Source organism: Panthera onca, chromosome B4 (assembly GCF_046562875.1).
Source record: "Panthera onca isolate mPanOnc1 chromosome B4, mPanOnc1 haplotype 2, whole genome shotgun sequence".
NCBI classification, from domain to species: Eukaryota; Metazoa; Chordata; class Mammalia; order Carnivora; family Felidae; genus Panthera; species Panthera onca.
The window spans coordinates 1,018,273-1,040,430 of NC_138345.1; the positions used below are offsets into that span (position 1 = coordinate 1,018,273).

General features: G+C 43.4%; 1 protein-coding gene across 5 annotated transcripts in view; it reads left to right on the top strand.

Annotated features, from left to right (window-relative positions):
- WDR37 (WD repeat domain 37) overlaps positions 1-22,158 on the top strand; it is a 76,064-nt gene that overhangs the window by 2,742 nt on the left and 51,164 nt on the right. For all 5 annotated transcript variants that reach the window (XM_060659407.3, XM_060659405.3, XM_078450501.2 and 2 more), the window contains exons 2-6: positions 11,943-12,120; positions 15,050-15,146; positions 17,726-17,821; positions 18,151-18,215; positions 21,631-21,766. In XM_060659407.3, the coding sequence (XP_060515390.1) occupies positions 11,983-12,120; positions 15,050-15,146; positions 17,726-17,821; positions 18,151-18,215; positions 21,631-21,766 (532 nt within the window). In that variant the 5' untranslated portion in view covers positions 11,943-11,982. The remainder of the gene's footprint in view (positions 1-11,942; positions 12,121-15,049; positions 15,147-17,725; positions 17,822-18,150; positions 18,216-21,630; positions 21,767-22,158) is intronic.

Below are 22,158 nucleotides of genomic sequence, written 5' to 3' on the forward strand. Positions count from 1 at the left end.
GGACTGGAGGAGCCTACCCGTGCAGTTCTGGGAGCCTGGTGGGTGTGGCCGTGGAAGTGAGCGGAAGAGGCCGAGTCGGAATCGACCGGGTAATCTGGGTGCTGATAACACCGTGACTAGCACTACCCTTCGGGATGGCTTCTCACAAAGCTTTGAAAGTTACTAAGGGATAAACATTGCTCAGGGTGAGAAATCTCCATTTGATGCCAGGTTTCGGAGAGCCAAAGCCTGTTCCGCATCTGTGATTTATAATTGTTTGAAGTGTCTATGGTTGGTTGGAAATTGATGTGTGTGAAAAGATTACCAGGATATGGACTATTTGGTGAAGTGACAGAAGCAAGCAGAGCCCAGAACAGCACCACGTGGGGAGGAGGGAGGTTAAAGCTCCAGTGAAAGGCAGAGGGTGAAGATTTTTAAGTTAGTTGAAGAGAAGACTGCTTATTTCCTGCTGAGCGTGCAGTGTCTGGAAAGCCAGTGGTATGACACTTGAGAGAGAAAATCGTTGATTCAGAACCTGCGACTCTGAGGGGTGCCCATCCAGCTCAGTCTGTACAGCATGTGACTTCTGATCTCAGGGTCATGAGTTCAAGCCTCACGTTTGGTGTAGATATGATTAAAAAAAAAAAAAAAACAAGAAAAAACCCAAAAACCAGAACACCTACAACTTTGAGGTGAAAGGAAGGTTGATCCTGCAGTTTTTGCCTGTCTATAACCAACTTGTAGAATCTTTGAAATGCATTAACTTTCCAGCATATACTTATCAGAATGATTCCACTGATTCAGGTTTTCAGAGAGGAAAGAAAAACCCTTTACTGTTTTATTTACTTGATTGAAATGTGTAAAGAAAATCTTATTTCTCTGAGGCTCTCTCAGGACCGATTTCACAGGGGTTTGACATTTTTCTTCTTTTACAAAATGTGACTTACAAAATACCAGGTGAGATGCTTAATGAGGTTATTAATTTAATGTGTAATCACTGAAAAACAATTCTGTCTTCCTATATTTCTATGAAGAATATAATTTCGGAGTAAGATTCCATTAACTCAGTTTGATTTCTTGGCCAATTTTTTTTTTTTGTAGATGGCACAGTTAACTAATTCCTAAATGTTTCCATTAAGAAAAATTACTGAGAGGTGCCTGGCTGGCTCAGTCGGAAGGGCTTGTGAGTCTTGATCTTGGGGTCCTGAGTTCAAGCCCCACGTGGGGTGTAGAGATTACTTAAATAAAACTTAAAAAAAATAATAAATTACTGAAATACTCTTAAGTGGGATCATGTGACTTGTTTAACAGTTTAATTTTGTTACATTCAAATTTGTGAAATTTATCATCAGTGTAATCTTTGTGTATATGAAATCTGCCTATACAGGTTCTGCCGTTATTTTTCTTTACGTCTTTATTTCAACTATCTCTAATTTCTCAAATTTTCAAACCTAAATTTCATTAAAAATTTTATTCTTTCAGGTACCTGGATGGCTCATTTGGTTAAGCATCCAACTTTGGCTCAGGTCATGATCTCACGGTTCGCAGGTTCAAGCCCTGTGTTGGGCTCGGTGCTGACAACTCAGAGCCTGGAGCCTGCTTCGGGTTCTGTGTCTTCCTCTCTGCCCTTCCCCCGCTCATTCTCATTCTCTCTCTCTCCCTCCCTCCCTCCCTCCCTCCATCTCTCTTTCTTAAAAATAAACATTTGAAAAATTTAAAAAAAAAATTTTTTTTTTTTTTTTACTATTCGTTTTTGAGAGACAGAGAAAGACAGCACAAGCAGGGGAGGGGTGGTAGAGAGAGAGGGAGACACAGAATGCGAAGCAGGCTCCAGGCTCCAAGCTATTAGCACAGAGCCCGACGTGGGGCTCAAACTCACAAACCGAGAGATCGTGACCTGAGCCGAAGTCGGATGCACAACCAACTGAGCCACCCAGGCGCCCTGAAAAATTTGTTTTTAATTTTTCAGTCAGAAATAATTTTTCTGTATGGCATTTAAGGGAGTGCCAGTTCTATTATGTGTTGTTTATCTCTCTCAGTAGTGTTCATTGTAAACTCTTTTTTTTCCTTCTTGTTAAAAAAGTGATGTTTGGTAAGGCGTTGGGTCTGGAGGCCCGATGGGGTCCAAATGCCCATTTTTACTTTCAGTGTAGACCTCTCCCAGATTTATAAATGCAGGCCAGTTCTCATCTCCAGACTTAAGTACCTCCTTCCTCCTTTGTGTTCTAAATATTTCAAAGGCAATTTTTGCAAACATAAAATGTTCCATATTTAGGTCTTGATTTCTTCTCCACGTCTGCTTCCGCATCTCAATAATCTGATACTTGTTTCACCTACTTCTTACCTCAGAAATGAAGGCTGTTCTTGACTCCTCTCTACGCACCCACCCTCCACACCCCAGTCCATTCATGTACCCTCTAATTTTAAGGATCATAATTAATTGCCTGGACTGTTTTATTAACTTCCTAACTGACTTCTCCATTCTTAGTCATCTGATTTTTCTGCATGTTTTCCACACACCAGCAAGAGTGATTTTTAACGCAAATCTAGTGTCTCTTATTTAACACTTTGAAGTGGCTTCATTTTTGTTTTAGGATAAAATGTAAACATGAACAGAATCTAAGCCTCCCTCTCCCACTTACCTTGTACCATTCTCTCCATTGTTTGCAGTGTTTTAGCCACGTTATCTTTTTTTTTTTTAGTGTCTCTGATAAACTAATCTTATTCCCAGCTCTGGGCATTTGCACATGCTGTTCCTGTTCCTGGAATACCCACTCCTCTGTTTTCCACACGGTTAACACTAATTCTTCAGTCTCAATTTAAATGTCAGTTTCTCAGAAAAGTCTTCCTAACTCTTCAGCCGGTATCTTTTCTTTTCCTCATAATATTTGTGTGTGTCTTTCACACAAATATAAATGCTCATCCCAGTTTATAATTTCTGTAATAGATTATGAGATTATATTTAAGGTCTGTCTTAGAACTCTAAGTAACCTGAAAGTATGGACCAAGTCTGTTTAGTTTACTGCCATATTCCCAGTACCTAGTATATTTATGAACTTGAAGATTATTTGATGAATGACTTAATGAAATAAATGCTGTTGCTATCCCTGCTTTACAGGTGATGGAATGAAGCTTTCGGAAGGTGGTTAAGTAAGTTGACAGAGATTACACAGCTTAGTGGCGGATGTAGTGCTCTTTCATTCACTTACACGTTCATCAAATCTTTGGGGATGTACTTACGGCAGGCAACGTGGTGGGACCCACGGGCAGTAGCGAGCCAAAATACTGTTCCAGTCCTCCTGGTGTTGATGGTGCCGTGGGGGAAACACTCATTAAGTGAGTGAACCACAAAGGTGGTGAGGGTCATGCGGTGCTGCGACTGGCGGTGGTCGGAGGAAGCTGTTTTGACAAGGTGACATTTGAGCTGCGGCTTCATGACAAAAAAGCCAGCGCTTTGAAGAGTTGGGGGTAGGGGTTTGCGTGGCTATAAAACTCCCATTCTTAACTGTGGTGCTCTTCGCTGGACTTTATTCTGAGTAGGTGTTTAACTCAGCGGTTCATTTATATCCATTTTATTCCACTAAGTGTGTGAAGTGGCAAAATCAGTTCCGTTCACTGACCTTTTTTTTAGGGAAGCAGAATGGTATTCATTGTATAGCCAGAATTGGTAAATGGAGTGAGGTGTGATGGATGAACGATGGCTACAAACTCTTTCTCATTCTTTTTGTTTCAGGAGGTTAAGTCTGTTTGTCCTCCACTTGAGTCTGGGTTGGCCTCGTGACTTGCTTTAACACATAGAATATCCAAAAAAGTGAGGGAAGTAGAAGATTAAAAAGAAAACCAAATGAAAATTTTGGAGACAAAAAATACAGTAATCTTATTTCTAAGTGTCCTTTTTAATATTACTTTATTTTTATTTTAACATTTACTTATTTTGGAGAGATAGCGCTAGTGAGGGAGGGTCAGAGAAACAGGGAGACAGGATCCAAAGTGGGCTCTGTATTGACAGCAGAGAGCTTGATGTGGGGCTCGAACTCATGAACTGTGAGATCATGCCCTGAGCTGAAGTTAGACGCTTAACCGACCAAGCCACCCAAACACCCCTTATTTATTTCTATTTTATTTTATTAAAAAAATTTTTTTTAACGTTTTTTAATTTATTTTTGAGACAGAGACAGAGCATGAGCAGGGGAGGGGCAGAGAGAGAGGGAGACACAGAATCCGAAGCAGGCTCCAGGCTCTAAGCTGTCAGCACAGAGCCTGATGCAGGGCTCAAATTCACAGACTGTGAGATCATGACCTGAGCTGAAGTGGGACGCTTAACCGACTGAGCCACCCAGGCGCCCCTATTTATTTCTGTTTTAGAGAGAGCATGAGCTGGGGAGAGGCAGATGGGGAGAGAGAAAGAATATCTTAAGCAGGCTCCATGCTCAGTGCCACGCTTGACGCGGGGCTTGATCCCATGACCCTGGATCATGACCTGAGCTGAAATTAAGTTGGAGTCAGACGCGCTACCGTTGCGCAACGAGGTCCTTGAGCTGAAGTCAAGTTGGGGCGCTCAACTGACTCAGCCCCCCCAGGTGCCCCTCTGTGTCCTTAGTTTTGTTTTGTTTTATTTTATTTTATTTTATTTTATTTTATTTTATTTTATTTTATTTTATTTTATTTTATTTATTTTATTATTAAAAAAATGTTTTTGTAACATTTATTATTGAGAGACAGGGACAGAACATGAGCGTGGGGGGGGGGGGGCAGAGAGAGGAGGAGGCACAGAATCCGAAGCAGGCTGCAGGCTCTGAGCTGTCAGCACAGAGCCCGACATGGGGCTCGAATCCACGAACTGCAAGATTATGACCTGAGCCGAAGTTGGATGCTTAACCAGTTGAGCCACCCAGGTGCCCCTGTGTGTCCTTTTTTTCAGATTTGACAGTTGAATTTTGTTTATGTAATGCTATAGAAAATATATGGTAATTTTAATAAATTAACAGATTTCAGAATTTAAACCTAAAAACACAATTAGTTGACCAATTTGAAAGTTTTTAGTGTGTTGTAAAGCAAGACTGACTTTCTTTTCATTTAATTTATCTTTATTTATTTTTTATTTTTTAGGGAGAGAGAGCGAGAGAGCGTGCATGCGAGCAAAGGAGAAGGGCAGAGAGAGAGAGAGAGAGAGAGAGAGAGAGAGAGAATCTTAAGCAGGCTCCACATTTGGCGCAGAGCCTGATATGGGGCTCCATCCCATTACCCTGGGATCACGACCTGAGCCTAAGTCAAGAGGTGGACTCAACGGACTGAGCCACCCAGGCACCCCTCTTGTTGCCACTTTTAATGTACATATATGGTATATATATCTAATTTTTTAAAAAAGTTTGTTTTGAGAGAGAGTGCAAGTGGGGAAAGGATAGACAGAAGGAGGGAGGGAGAGACCCTACCACGATGTGGGGCTCGAACTCATGAACCACAAGATCATGACCTGAGCTGAAGTCAGACGCTTAGCTGACTGAGCCATCCAGATGCCCCTATATATATTTTTAATGTTTATTTTTGAGAGAGAGAGTGAGAGAGAGCATGAGCACACGTGGGGGAGGAGCATGGAGACGGGGACAGAGGATTCAAAGCGGGCTCCGTGCTGACAGCAGAGAGCCCGATGTGGGGCTCAAACTCGCAAACTGCAAGACCTGAGCCAGTCAGATGCTTAACCAGCTGAGCCCCCCGGGGCGCCCCTCTCGTTGCCATTTTAAAACAAGGTCTGTATATACGTAATTTGAGACACAAAAGATCTTTGGTTTTGTGATTGAGGAAAGATGGACTAGATGTCCTTCCCTGTTCTGCTAAGTATAGCTAAAAACCCTAGACGTTAGAAAACATACAAGACTGAAAGGTGGAGAGAAGAAAGTGTGGTGACTTGGTGTATCGGGACCTGAGAAATGACACAGAGCTGAGTGCCCTGGGTTTCTTTTTGCCACATATATCCCAGACTTGGGCCTGAAGAAGTAGCAACCTGGCGACATCAAAGGGCTCAGATCAGAAACCTCAAGAAAAGCCTGCTCTCTGTAGTCAGAAGACCGGGAAAAGGACAGCCTTGGAGACAGGATGCTCTTAGAAAACACTGCAGCCCCCACCCTCACTCTTCTCAAAGCCTGGATGGGGAATCTGGACTTTCACTTTTGACAAGCTGTGTTGAGGTGACACTCTCTGCTGGGTAATACCAGGGAAGCCTGGGTGAGGTGGGATTTTCATCTCTTTTGCGTGATAAGGGTGTGCCTTTCCTGCTGGAGTGGCGTCAGAGGAAGCCCAGTAGAGATTCAGGAGTTTCACCACCACCTGTGGTAAGGAGGACATGCCGGGTGTAGTAAAAGGGACCTCTGGTGTAGTTAGGGTGGTGTGGGTAGAAGCCAAGGGAAAGGTTGAACTTAGAGCCCAGCCAGCAGCACTGAGGAGTACCTCCACCCAAGGTCAATGGAGGCTGAACGGAGAATGCTGACTTCCGTCTCCATTTTTCAGTCCACCTGGCAGAAACAAGTTGCTGGGGCATCATCATTAGAGGCCTGCCGTAATAGAAGACTTAAATCAAATTCCAAGTCTGATAACATCAAATCCAAAATGTTGAGGCTTCACTAGAAAATTACATGTCATATGAAGAACTGGGAAAATCTCAACTTGAATAAGAAAAGACCACGGACAGCAACACAGGTATCGCAGATGATTTGACAGGGATTTTAAAGTAGCCATCATGAAAATGTTTCAGTGAGCAATTAGTGATGCTTGAAATAAATGGAGAACAAAAACATTAAAATCTCAGGAAGGAAACACAGGAAGAAACAAATGGAAATTTAGAGCTGAAAAGTGTTAATTGAAACAAAAAACCCAGTGGATGACAACAGCAGAATGAAAAGAACATAGGAAAAACTGAAGAAATAGAAATTGCCCAATTTGAACAATTCAGAGAAAATAGACTGGAAAAAAGTGAACAAAACCTCAGTGACTGGTGGGACTGTGACAGAAGACCCACTGTTCTTGTCATCATCCCAGAAAGAGGAGAGAGCCAGTGGGGCTGAAACATACTGAAGAAATACTGGCTGAATATTTCCTAAATTTGGTAAGCCATAAACATATAGAATCAAGAAGCTTAGTGAAACCCAGACAGGATAAAACTCAAATCCATGCTGATGCTAAGACAACATCATAGTCAAACTTCTGAGAACTAATGACAAAAAAAGCAGTGAGAGAGAAATGTCACTTTACCGGTAGTGGAAAAACAATTTGATGGTGGATTTCTTGTCAGCAACCATAGAGGCCATAAGGAAGTGGCTTACTTTTCAAGTGCTGAAGGAAATGAACTATCCGCTCAGAATTCTCTATCAAGGGAAAACATCTTTCACGTGATCTGTCACCAGCAGACCTACCTCTCTAGAATAGGTAGAGGAAGTTCTGTAAACAGAATGGAAATGATATAAAGCAATGTGGGAACACCAGGAAGGAAGAACGAACAATGGAAAGAACAAACTTTGGTAAATTCTATAGACGCTCCTCTTCTGTTTGGTGGTTGAAGTGTAGCTCTTTGATGTTCTCTGTGTATGTAGAGGAAGTATTTCACTTGACTGTTACAAATGGGGAAGTGTGAAGAGACAGGAAGGTGAGGTTTCTGTACATGACCACGAACTGGTAGAATGTTGAGAATCAGTAGACTGTGATAGTTGTGAAAATAAACTACCTAGGGGTGCCTGGGTGGCTCAGTTGGTTAAACATCCAACTCCTGATTTTGTTTCAGGTCATGATCTCATGATTTGTGAGTTTGAGCCCCACGTTGGGCTCTGCGCTGATGGCATGGGGCCTGCTTGCGATTCTCCCCCTCTCTCTGCTTCTCCCCTGCTCGTACTGTTTCTCCGAAAATAAAGAAACAAACAAAATACCTAGAGCAGTCACTAAAGAAAGTTATACATAAGTAGGGCTTATTCCACGCATGTAAATTTGGATTAGTATTTGAAAATCATCAGTATAATTCATCTGTTAACAGGTTAAAGAAAATCCACACCGTTAAGTGATGCAGAAAACACAGATGACAAAATTCAACACTCATTCATGACACTCCCAGGAGGGCAGCCTTCTCATTTTGGTAGACAAAATCTACAATCAACCTACAGCTAGCATCATACTTAATGGCCATAAACAGAGTGTTTTTACTTTGAGGTCAAAACAAAACAGGGTGTTTGTTGTCACTGTTTACAACATAATACTGGAATTCCTAGCCAGATCAATAAGAAAAAGAAATAACGGTCTGTGGACCAGAAAGGAAGAAATAAAACTGTCTTTTTTTTTTCTTCAGATGATATAGTAGTCTATGTAGAAAATGCCAGAGAATCTACAAAAACTCTCCTGAAATTAATGAGTTCAACAATAGTGTAGGATACTAGCAATTAACACAAAATGGAAATAAAAATACAATGTTATTTAAAATTACTCAGAAAATAAAAACACAAACTTCAGTGTAAATTTGAAAAGACATATGTAGGACTTTTATGTGGAAGTCTACAAAACTGAGGGAAGAAAAGATGATCTAAATAAACTGAGACATATACTGTATTCACAGATTGGAAGGCTCAACATGATAAAGATGCCACGTCTCTCCAAATTGATGCACAGATTAAACAATTCCTATTAAAATTCCATGAAGATTTTAGTAGATATGGGAAGGATTATTCCAAATTTATATGGTAAGGGCAAAAGAACTAGAATAGCTAAGACAGTTTTGAAAAAAAATGATAGTAATCACTAAATGATTTCAAGACAGCATGGTAGTCACGACTGTTGTCAGCAGGGGAGCGTGCCTGTCCCAGGCAATGGAGCATCTGAATCTTGATCTCACGGTTGTGGTTTGAGCCCCATGTTAGGTGTAGAGATAGATAAATAAAACTTAAACAACAACAACAACAACTTACTGGCAGAGAGAGAGATCTATAGATCAGATGAACAGAATAGAGAACCAAGAAATAATCCACCTGTGTACAGCCGATCAACTTTTGAGCGAGATGTCAAGCTTTCTCAATTCAGTGTAAGATGGATGGTCTTCAACATGTGCTCAAATAATTGGATACCAGCAAAAACAAGAAAATCCAAAACAAAAATAGCCCTGGATCTAAACTTTGCACCTTAAAAATATCAACCCAGAGTAGCCTGTAAATTTAAATATAAACTATACAACTATAACTTTAAGAAGAAAACAAAATTTTTAGGAGATAGGATTGATTAAAAAGTATTTAGACATGATTCTAAATGTATGATCTATAGGAGAAAGGTAATTGACCAATGGGATTTCTTCAGAATTTAAAGGTTTTGCTTTGTGAAAAACCCTGGGGGAATAAAAAACAAATTGCAAAAAAAAAAAAAAAAAGTTATAGATTGGGAGAAACTATTGGCAACACACATACCTGATGCATAACTCATGAAGAATATTTGAAGAACTCTCAACTCTCAGCAGTAAAATCCCAAAGTCCTATTAAATGGGCAAAAGATGCGAGGAGACATTTTACTGAGAAAGATGTTTAGATTGCACACAAGCACAGGAAAAGATGTGCAGTATCACCAGCCACTGGGGAAGTGTGAATGAAGACTGTAACAAGATAGTGCACGCCTACCAGAGCCGCTAAAATTAAACACAGTGACCATACGAAATGAGGATGCAGAGAATAGAATGTCCTGTATTGCTGATGGGAATATAAGAGATTATAACTGCTTTGGAGAATGGTTTGGTGGTTTCTTAAAAATACTAAGCATGGTTAAACATCGAGTTACTGCAGTTCCATTCCTATGGGTGTACACAGAGAAACGAAAACACAAATGCACACGAAACCTACACGTTATCATTTATAGTGGCATTATTCATAATAACCTGCAAATGGAAACAGCCAAATGTCCGTCAACTGTTAATAAGGTGTGGTGTGTCCATACAGTGGAATATTTGGCAATAAAAAGGAATAAATTACCAACACATGCTATAACATGGGTGGACCTTGGCTAAGTGAAAAAAGCTAATCATGATAGATTAGGCCACATATTGTAGGAACCCATTTATATGAAATGGACAGAACAGGCCAATTTATGTACAAAGTAGATTAGTGGTTGCCCAGGGCTGAATGTGGGGAATGAATTATATGATATGTGAGTTAATATCTCAAAATTTTTTAAAAAACTAAACATACATTGATCATATGTCCCAGAAATCTCACTCGTGGACATTTATCCAAAAGAAATGGAAACTTACATTCACACAAAAACCTGTATGTTATTGTTCATAGTAGCTTTATTTATAATAGTAAGAAACTGGAAAGAACTAAATTTTTTTTGAAACAGATGAATGGTTACATTATAGTACCTCCGTGCTGTGGAATACTACCCAGCAATCAGAAGGAAGTAACAGTTGGTACAGGTAACAACTTGCATGGATCTCCAGAGCATGAAGCTCAAAACTTGAAGAGGCACATACTCTGCTTGTGTTCCTAGGACATTCTCAAATGACAGAGGAGATGGATGGCTGTGCGGGAGAGCTTGAGAAAAAAAGTGGACACTTGGAACCTTTCTTACAAAGTGAGGCAGAGATGGAGAGGGTCAAAGACGTTGTCAGTAAAGAAGGGAGGTCCATGAATATCTTAAAATTACATAAACTAATAGATATACTGGGAGAAGGAGGGATCTGTAAGAACACAAAATGAGCAGGTCATGTTCTAAACACAAGTTACAGTTGAAGAAAGAAACATCATGTGTGAATAAATAGATTACTTAAAATTAAGTAACAGGGTTGTGATATTGGGAGGGGGAATCAGTAGCAGGAAACAAGTAGATAATGCCCAAAGTGGGTAAGTGAAAATGTTTATATTATGTAGAAATTTGAATGATGTCCAGATTTTTGCTGTCTTATGGCAGCCCCGAGCAGGTGAGCACGTGAGGTGTGGCTGATTCCCTTTGAGACTGCACCCGGGGGTGCCTGGGTGGCTCCGTCGGTTAAGCATCTCCAACTTCGGCTCAGGTTATGATCTCATGGTTCGTGAGTTCGAGCCCCGCGTCAGGCTCTGTGCTGATAGCTCCCAGAGCCTAGAGCCTACTTCACATTTTGTGTGTCCCTCCCTCTCTGTCCCTCCCCCTGCTTACACTCTGTCTCTGTGTCTCAAAAATAAATAAATGTTGAAAAAAAATTTTTTTTGAAGATGCAGCACCCAAATGGAAATACCTGTTAGTGTTTTTTACGTTGCCTAAAGTGATAGTGTTCTATTTATTTTTGTAATTAAAATTTTTTATTTTAGAGGGAGAGTGAGCACTAGCAGGGGAGAGGGATGTGTGGCGGTGGGGAGAGAGAGAGACCCACCGAACCAAGCAGGCTCCATGCTCAGTGCAGAGCCTGATGAGGGGCTCAATCCCACAACCCTGGGATCATGATCTGAGCCTAAACCAAGGGTGGGACGCTTAACCAACTATGCCACCCAGGCGCTCCTCAAGTGATAGTATTTTAAACATAGTTGGCTAAATAAATCATCAAAAGTGATTTCACCTGTTTTTACTTTTTCTTAATGTGGCTGCTAGAAAATTTACAGTTAAGGCATGTGGCCTGTGTTGTATTTCTCTTGGACAGATTGCTCTAGAATCTGTAGTCTAGAACGTGTGATTAGAATTGGTTCTCTCTGGGGAGCAGGCAGAGGCTGGGGAAAGTTGGTTAAGGGAGAATTGTTTAAGCCTGTCTTTGCTATTTGTTTTTTTTTTTAAATTTAATGAAACTTGATAAAAAATTACCTCATTAACAAAGGCTGTGGCCTCTGTCTTAAAACACATTACTTTGTCACATTGTAAATTACATGGTAAATATTACCATAGTAGAGAGATTTGGAATTGAAAGTAACAATGGTCTACTAGTTTCCTTTATTCCAGTTTGTCATATCAGAAATAAAGTCCTTGCTTTTCCTGCTCTTGTTCAGCTTATTGCAGGAGCGACTGGGACATCACCTTCTAGAAGTAATGCCCACAGAAAGCGGGAGTTGCTCCACTGCTCGCCAAGCAAAACAGAAACGCAAATCTCATAGCCTTTCTATACGAAGAACGAACAGCTCGGAGCAGGAGAGGACGGGTCTGCCAAGAGAAATGTTAGAAGGACAAGTGAGTTGGTTGCTGATCGTGTTTTCAATGTTCCAGAAATAGTCAAATACATACAGGTCTCCAGAGTAGAGAAAAAGAGTGTGTTACCAAAACAAAACAGAACCAGCTCCCCTTCCCTCAATAACTGGGAAAAACAGCGGTGATACATAACAGCCTGCACAGAGACACGGGTGGCTAGTGTGACTGAGGAATTTTTAAAATTTTCCTTGATTTACGTCTGAATTTAAATAACCACACTTGGCTGCTGGCTACCGTATTGGACAGTGCAGGGGAATAGTCTAGGATACGTTTTTTAATTTGATTTACTTATATCTCTAGTGGTGAAAATCCTGCAGTCGCCTTTGTTAGCGTCTTCTGGAGTTCACTCGTCAGGGGTAAATATGTTCTTTGCTCGGCCTTCTGAGTGCCCATCCTCCATTGTGATGTAGATCAAGCAGGTAACTGCATCTCAGGGTGACCCTTTGTGGGGCTGTTCAGAGTCCGCAAGCTGACCGGTCCGGCTGCCGCACCGTGGGGCCCTCGCCTCGGTGGCTTCAGCAGTCCCTGGACGGCACCTGCCTGTTGGCACGGCTTCCCCGCCGGCTGGTGTGAGGTGCGCGGGCTGGTGCCGCGGCAGGGTTGCCAACAGCTGGCATGGTAGGTGTGGGTGGAGGGATCTGCGAACCATGGGCCAGTTACCCGTGGATTCTATTGGGACGGTGGCCCTGCACTTTGTGGACGAGGTTACGCCTATTTGGGAGCAGTACCAGACAGCGCAAAGGTAGCGTGAACGTGCTGCGGCGGTACTTTTACCTTCTCAGAGCTGTGAACGTGGGGCGTGTAGGAGTGCGGCAGGCCCACGGGGCCCCGGTTGTGGAGCGTGGCTGAGTCTGCATGTGCCTGGGAGCGAGGCCTCCCGCACCCGTGATTATGCTGATGTGATGGAGTGACGTGCACATGAGATCCTTGCTCAGTCACAGTAGCTTTTCTGTCCTCACGTTTCTGAAATGGTCCCCGTGGTTCAGCACCTCTCCGTCGGGGTCCGTGAAGACGAATGGCACCAGTAGGCCGTCCGGGGCACTCTTGTGGCTCCGCCTGCCTGGTGGGAACGTTCTCGTTTCACTGCCCGTTTCGCTTCCTGATTGTAGGGTGAGGCTGTCGCTGCCATCCCGGTTTTGTCTCCAGTGGCAATGACATTCGACGTTAAGACGCGTTTACTACTCAAGTAAATGTGATGTTTCGGTTGTTGAACGGTAAAGATCTTAAGGGACTGTGGGTGTAGGTGAGCAGGACTTGATGCACGTAGATGTGGCCTTGGTGTGGGAGTCAGAACAGCTTCTCACCAAGTGCCCGTGTGAAGGGGACCGGCCACACGAGGGTGCGGGAGGAGCGTGGCACGGAGATGGAAGAGCGGATGCGAAGGCCACGAGGCAAGGTGGACGGCATGGCAAATGCTACTGTCGTGGTTTATTTTACTTTCACTGTTATTTCAAAATCTTATTTTTATTTTTCATATTTTTCATTGGCATTTTAGAAGGGTGTTGAGGGAGGCCATAGTACCCATTCTGCCAAATTTCAGGGTTTTTTTTGTTTGTTTTTAAAAAAAAAATTTTTTTTAACATTTATTTATTTTTGAGACAGAGAGAGACAGAGCATGAACGGGGGAGGGGCAGAGAGAGAGGGAGACACAGAATCAGAAGCAGGCTCCAGGCTCCGGGCCATCAGCCCAGAGCCCGACGCGGGGCTCGAACTCACGGACCGTGAGATCGTGACCTGAGCTGAAGTCGGACGCTTAACCGACCGAGCCACCCAGGCGCCCCCAAATTTCAGTTTTTAAACATGGCTTCGTATATAGTTTTTACTGGCTTGTCAAATTTACTGGAACATTATGTGATTTCAAAACATATTGCTGAAATGTTTATGTCATTAGAGATCATTTTGCTTAGAATTTCTGTCTTCCTGAGAACTTAATCTGAGAAGTTTAATAAACATCCTGTGTCCTTTTTTTATTTGCAATTGACTAAACATCAGAAAGTTTGTGCTGCACGGAAACTTGAAAAGTCACTTACATTGGTGGCAATTAAGTACTGAAACATTTTAGAACCATTACGAGTTCCGTTCTGGAAATACTCTGAGTGTGGGGTCACACGAACTAGCACGTCGGGCCGTGCTCTCTGGAGAGGAGAGTAGTGTAGACTGCGTGGGCTCCCCACGACCAGCAGCGTCCAGAAAGTGCGTGTGTGTGAGCATGGGTGGGGCCGGGGATGCCGCCCAGTCACTTGTACCTCAGACTTCTGCAGAGGCGTTGCTTCTGCTCATGGACTTCCCATGAGGCGTAGAGGAGACTCCAGCTGTGCAGAACACGGGGGCAGGCGTGCAGGCACGCGTGGCGTGGTGCTCCTGGCACTTACCACATGGATGTTCTCCTTTAACAGACACCGTTTGCTCTTACCGGTCCGATTTCTCATGTTTCCCTCCTCACAGTCTTGTAGGTGTTAGGAGATGTCCAGGATTTTGTCTGAAGCACCGTGGACGGGAGAGCTCTCTAAAAGCTCTTCTGTTAGTAGGTGGCTTATTAAGATTAATTTATAATGTCACACGGTAGAACTTTAAAGACTGTGCATGATGAAACTGCATTTATGGGAACTGTCTTCCTTCTCTACAAATGTGGAGGTTTTTGAATAAGGTAGGCTTGTTTCCTCCCTTGTAAAAGGGAAAATTATGTTATTTTGAGGAAGTGCTTGTTCTTGAATCCTGTATCATGCTGGATAGCCATTTATATCATTTCATCATAGTTTCGTACGTAGAAATGTGGAACTGTGAGTTCTGTAAGCATTTTACGTATAAGAAATAATATATAAAATAAGAATTTAAGAGAAATGAGAATTCGCTTTGGAAAAGAGTTTCTTATTCATTCATTTTAAACAGAATCTTCCTTTTTTTTCTTCAGGATTCTAAGCTGCCTTCCTCGGTTCGCAGTACGCTTTTGGAGCTGTTTGGTCAAATAGAGAGAGAGTTTGAAAACCTTTACATTGAGAACTTGGAATGTGAGTATCTTCTGTCCTAATAAGCTTTTGTAAAATTTTGGGTAGACGGTCACCACTGTATCCATTTTGTGTTCTGTAACACACATAGTGGCTTCGAGTGACCCAGATTGATTACCTTACAAGTCACCAGTGGGAACTATGGGGGGCCCCTCCCAGCAGACTCAGGTCAAGGCCTTGGCAGGGCTGTGCTTCTGGAGGTGAGGGGGAGGGTCTGTCTTTTGCTGGTTTGAACTGTGGCAGATTTTCAGTTCTGTGCATCGTGAGGACAGAGTCCCGGTGTCTAGAGCCTGCCTCACCCCTTGCCTCAAAGCCCTTCCACCGTCCGTCTTCGAAGCCTTCAGTGGTGAGCATCTCTGAGCCATTCCTAAGGACGTGAGGGAAGGCTGGGTCATTGGGCCAGGCAGGGTGACCTCCCCGTCAGAGGTCCCTCGCTGTAGCCACACCTGCAGGGCCCCTTAGCCATGGGGCTCACGTGCTCACAGGTTACCTTTGGGCTGGGTAGCATTCTGCTGGCCACACTAGCTCATTCAGATGGTGGTTTTATGAAAAACAAATGCTGCTTATAACTAACCCTATACAAAGTATACTGTAAATCGAGAAATTATTGATTCATGTTTTCCTTTAAAATAAACTATATTTTGAGAATTTCTTAGTATTATCTGTTCGACTTATTTTAAAGGTCAATCAGAAGTATCTATTTATCTATTATTTGTTTATTTTGGAGAGAGAGAGCGTGTGCGCACGAGCTGGGGAGGGGCAGAGAGAATATCCCAAGCAGGCTCTGCACTGTGAACACATGGGCTGACGTGGGGCTCCAACTCATGAACCGGAAGATCGTGATCTGAGTCGAAACCAACAGGAGTTGGACGTTTAACCTACTGACCACCCAGACGCCCCAAATGAAAATAGTTTTTAAATTAGCTGGGCTTTAGTTTTTATTCTTAGATTAGCTGGGCTTTAGTTTTTATTCTTACATTTTTTTTATAGAAGCAGTGCCGCCTTTGAGCAGTATAGGGGCTTCTGGCTGGCTCCATTGGTTGAGCGTCTGATTTCGACTCAGGTCATGATCTCCCGGTTCTTGGGTTTGAGCCATGTTTTGGGCTCGGTGCTGACAGTGGGGAGCCTGCTTGGGATTCTCTCTCTCTCTCTTTATGCTCCTACCCCACTTGAGCTCTCTCTTTCTCTTTCAGAAATAAACTTAAAAAAAAGATTCTGTGTCTCGCTCACTCTCTTCCTCTGCCCCTCTCCTCTGCTTATTCTCTCTTCTCTGTCTCTTAAATAAAAAAGTATCAGTTGTAATGATCAAAGCATTATTGAGTTTCTGTTGTGATGTAAGGCCTTATTAATATTTTATGAACTCATGTAGTTTGTTCAAGAAAAACTGTAGGATTACAAATGACTACTGCTGGATGTACTTTGAGTTGACACAGTCTCGTGCTGCCGGGCTTTGGTGGCGCCCTGCCTCTGTAAGGTCTGCTCAGAGCCTTTGCCCTTACCCTCTCTGTCACCTGACCCGACCCCTTCGTCTCACCACAGCCTGAGTAGAGGGTACATCGTCCTGGCAGGTGCACAGCCTGGCTTGGGGGGGATGTGTGGCCAGGTTATGGTCCTGCTGCCTCGCTGTAGTGGCTTGTGCCCTCGGCTGAATCCTGTTCCTTGGCCACGTGTCATTCCTCAACATTGTGGCTGGAAGACAGCCCTGGTCCCGCAGACCTGTTCCGGAGGAGAGCATAGGCACAGGTGTCTGCTGATCGCCTTCTTGATGACCGATGACCTTCCTCTTCATTCTTTCCCTGTGGTTCTGAGACTTTTGTGACTCTCCTTCAATTTTTTTCAAACTAATTCTTTTTTTTTAAATTCTTTTTTTAATGTCTATTTATTTTGAGAGAGAACAAACATGAGCGGGGGAGGGGCACAGAAAGAAGGAGACAATTCTTCAGCAGGCTCCAGGCTCTGAGCTGCCAGCACAGAGCCTGACGCAGGGCTCAAACCCACGAACCGCGACATCGTGACCCGAGCCAAAGTCGGATGCTTAATCAGCTGACCCACCCAAGCGCCCCAGATTTTTAATCTTTGTTACATATAATCTTTACTTGGCGCTCTGTGGCCCCACGCAGCCATAGTTAATGTTTTGTTGTATGCTTTTCCTCCCAATTTCAGTGTTCTCTGCTAGACTGTAAACATTTCACTGAATTTTGGATAGTATCAGGAACGTGTTTTTTTTTTTTTTTTTAATTTTTTTTTTTTTTTAACGTTTTTATTTATTTTTGAGGAACATGTTTTTAAGTGTATAGAATAAAGGACAAAGGAGATGGCCTACCTTGAGGTCCAGGAGCCCTGCCCGCGAGCCCTGGGGGCGCAGTCTTCCCAGTGTAGGGAGAGCAGTGGTTCTCAGTGTGTGAGAGGTGTCGCAAGTATTTTGAGAAGTCTGCGAACCTAATATTAGGGTATTATTCATGTCTGTGTTTAGATAATACTTACACATAATATTTTTACACCCTCAAGTTTTGGAAGCGGTGAATATGTTTCAACGTAAAAGTTCACGTCTTACCTTTTTGAAAAAACCTTTTTATTCCCAGTGCGTAGGGAGATTGAGACTCTTAATGAACGTTTAGCTGCCGAAGGACAAGCGATCGATGGGGCGGAACTGAGTAAGGGCCAGCTCAAAACAAAAGGTAAGGGTGAGCGCTCCCGACAGGACTGCTGACACGTGACATGTGGGGGAGATTTGGGATTTCATGAAGGACGTGGGTTTGTTTGCTTGCTGCGGTCAGCAGTGCTTGGGGCCCGTAGTCAGGTGTGGGTGGGGGCGGGTGAGGCGGAGAGGGGTGCCAGGAAGCTTGGCGTCTTGTTCCAGCTGTGCTGTCACCTCCATGCCAGCGTGGACAGATGGACCCTCGGGTTTCACTGTCTTCCCGTTGGCAGTGAGAGGTGGGGTTTGCTGTCCAGTCTGTCCCAGCTCTGAAACTCTGCGGCCCTGACTGTCGATTCTCTGTCTCTGCAGCCAGCCACAGCACCAGCCAGCTTTCTCAGAAGCTGAAGACCACTTACAAGGCTTCCACCAGCAAGGTACGCAAGGCGCTGGCTCTCGGGCCGCTCATGTGGTATTTGAGGTGTGCGGACGTGTACCTGAAGTTGCATATTTTCCAATTATAAACATGTAACAGAGAAAGAGGAACTTCTGCTGTTTAGAAAACTTTGATTTTTAAAGGGAATATCCTAGATCTGTGAGATGGCCACAGCATATGGACACCTGGACACTCCCTTGCCCTGGTTCCTGTGAGAGTAAAAGATACGCATTAGTAGCTACAGTGTCTTTTTGGAGGGAAAATACATTTTGTATTGTTATTTGGCTTGATACAGAGGCTCTGAATTTGGAGAAAGGTAATGGAGTAATGCAGTGCACCACAGGCACGTTTTCCGCCACCCACTGTTTTTCTCTCATTTTCTGAGCATTATCCAGGTGTGAAGGTCTTGTCTCCAGGGCAAATAGGGCCGTATGTGGTATTTTACTTCTTTAAAAATAATCTTGTTCTGACCTTCTTAAAGTGGCAAGGATTTAATTATTTGGGAATAAGTTTGTCTGTGAGGGAGTACTGCTGTGAAGTAATATTTTGAAGTAATTCTATGTGCGTTTTTACTGTGAAGCATTTTGAATATACAGAAGATAAATTAGTTACCCAGCCTTAATGAATGTACATTCCTTTTGCTAAACCTGAGGGAAAAGTTGAAATTTGTGGTGAGTCTGCTGTGATGGCATAGTTACTGTCAACTCTGTTTTTCCAGTTCGTCCCTTTGAGCTTCAAGTTATGTAGCATGACATCCCCAGCGAGATTAACTACAAGTAATAAAGCAGATCCAGTCTTGCTGCTGTTTCTGCTTATTGGAAAACTTTGTTATTTAAAAAATACAAACATTGATTACATTTTCTTGTGTTTCCTTTGATAACTCCAGAGTATAAGTGCTTAGTGAAAAAAATTTTGTTGTTGTGTATTATCTAGCTTATTAGTTTCTAAGTTTTTAATAAATTAACATCAGAGTTTTCTTTGAAATGTATTGTGAGACTATGTTCTTGCTCGTCTTCTTGTTATATTATCTTAAATTATATTGTTTATTCTTGTGGACACAGCTTATGTGTACAATGTATATGGTCTTAGAATTCAGAAACTTTCTGACCATTTCTGAAGTAGAAGATGAACAGATTGTATAAAGTTGTCCCTTACTAGGAATAGTAAAATACAAGATTTGGACAAAGGGAAGGTTATATATAATAATACTCTGCTTTAAAAAAAAAAAACGTATTAGATATAAAGTGCCCTTTGTTTTAGATACTAGAAACTTATCTCAGTGTATAAGAAACATATTAATGATCTTTATTGTGCACATTGAAGAATAATAACGTAAGATGTTACCTGAAGGTTGAAGAATGAATCTGATCCCAGAATACATTCTGATCTGTGCCGTAGTGTGTATTCTTGGCAGTAACACTGAGTGTGTGTGCAGCAAGGAGGCCTCGTTACTTGCCTCCTGACTCAGCCCTGAAAGGCAAGTAGTGTGTACGTGGTGGGATGGTGGGAAACGCACGTGCGTTCAGCAACCAAGAGGTCTTCCCTTCCTGGGTGGCTGAGGACAGGTCGCTGGTGTCTGTCGGGAGGGATGCCGGACTGTCTAACGTTAGAGAAACTTGTGAAAATGTTCACACGTGTTTTTACAAAGATAAATAGCTCGCATTGTGAAAAAAGCCCTTTCTGGTCTTGTTGGAGTAGTTTAGATTGTATGCTAATGAGAACGATAATTAGGGTGACAGGTGTAAGCATCACTTTGTCATTTTGTTGTGCTTCTCTGTCATGAACACTGAGTAATTCAGTCTTTTGTGGGGCCTCTTCGCAGTAGTGAAGGGGTCAGCATTTTTAAAAACAAAGAGTTAATAGGTATTCAGAGTGTAGTGGGCATTTGGAAGCAACACGTGACGTGATTTGTTACGGTGTTGATGAGCTGCATGTGCTCTGCTTCCAGAATTCCGCCAGAAATGCGGTTGCCATGAGTATTGAGAGGTGACCTTGTGTGGTTCCTGTCCGAGCGGGGTGGGTGAGGGAGGAGTGTGGTTCCACTAGTTCATTTCTCCTCACAGTGACGTCTGTGTCACACACAGCAGGAGGCTTGGAAACTGAACCGTACTGCCACTTCCTGTGGGGCAAGCTGTGCACGTTCCTAACCGCTGCGTTCTTGAACATCCGAATGGCACCTTGCGCCAGCAAAAGCCCTTTTCTGTGTTGGGAGGGACGGTTCTGCTAGTGTGGGTGGGGGAGGGGCTTTCAGAAGGAAAAAGAAGACGAGGAGTTTGCGTTTGTGCAAGTCCTTTGGTAAAATGCAGACCGAGTCAGATGGAGCCTGTCGGTATTACTGCCGGAAGAGTCCGTCTTCATAAACATTTCTAGTCGCTCTCTGCAGCGGAGGATGGTTTGAACGTTCATACCCGAATTGATGGAACAGTGGACTGTGTTGTAATGTGTTTATACTAAATAAGAATGAACTTTGATTCATTTTCAGGGCTTCGCCAAATCCGTGTTCCAAATAGCTGTTTAACACCACTGATTTTTCTTTTTCGTTTGATTTTACAGTGTCATTATTCTGATTAATCTCCATTATTCTGATTTGCTTAAAAGCTGAAAAGCCATTCCTTTTCTCTGAGAACAGTTTAAAAAGCAAACTCTGAAGAGTTGTTTGTGTTTAATTAGTTTCTTGCTCACGCACTTTCTATTTTTCCTTGTAAGAGAAAGTGAGACTTGTTTGCCGTGTGTATCGTACGAGACGATGCCTCACCTCGTGTGCACCTTTGTGGTTCTCCTGTCTGTTCCCGTCAGACTGTGAGCTGCCCGAGGCCAGGGCCTGCTGTCGCTCTGTGTGTGTCTCCTGGCGCAGCGCCGGCACCGAGCACGCGCGCAATAAACACTGTTGGACAAACCTCATCTGTTAGAAGTGTCGTCTTTGGATTCCTCCCCACCTTGGGCTCTTTTCCTCCTGATAATACGTGGTTGGTGTAAATGACCAAAAATGGGAAAAAAGGAAAGTTCCCCAGTAATAAAAGGTAGTGTTAAGGGTGTGGGTATACTTTCCTGGCTTCTTCATGTCCTGGTAGCTTTTTTTTTTTTTAAAGAATTTGGAAATTTTGTCTGCTGGTTTGGATTTGTGGAAGACACTCGCAGTGTGTAAATAGGCCCCTCTTCTTGGTCACGGGAGGACACACGTGGTTTGTGGGGGGTCGGGGGTCTTCTGAGGCCTTAGGACGGCCTTCGTTGTTGCTTTGTGACACCCAGCTGGAGGGATGCTGCTGTTTGCGCTTTTGTTGTGTGCCCTTAATGCTTTAAATATCCTGTTCAGGGGTGTATGACGTTCAACACATCTTTTTCCGTTTTACCTTTTTTAACTTAAAAACATTCGGTCAGTAAATCGTCTACAATGCTCCTTCCCGTCACGGTTTTAGATCGTCTCCAGCTTCAAGACCACCACGTCGAGGGCCGTGTGCCAGCTCGTGAAGGAGTACATTGGCCACAGGGATGGCATCTGGGACGTCAGTGTGGCGAGGACACAGCCCGTGGTGCTGGGCACCGCGTCTGCCGGTAAGTCCACAGCCAGTCGCTCTGCTTGTCGGGCGTGACAGCCGGTGCAGATGACTCCCTGTGGGGTGGGTGGCAGAGTTGGCCCTGGAAGCTGGTGGGAGGCCGAACAGTCCTTGAAACCAAAGCACTTGGCCTTGTTGTGCTCCGTCAGGCCTTGCTGCTGTCGGCAGGTGTGACGTCAGGTGTCCGGGTGAGCAGGTGCTGGCTCCGTGATTGCGCTACCTGTGTTTACGGCAGCATAAGGTAGAATGTCTTTTGAACAGGCGAGGTACTTTCTTGTTACAGTCGAGCGTGTGTCTGCTTGAGTTGTGAGGTACGGCCCAGGGAAGGGCTGTGCGGTCTCTGAAGGGGGCTAGCTGTTCTAGGATTTAGGTGGAGGCATGGGTGCTGGC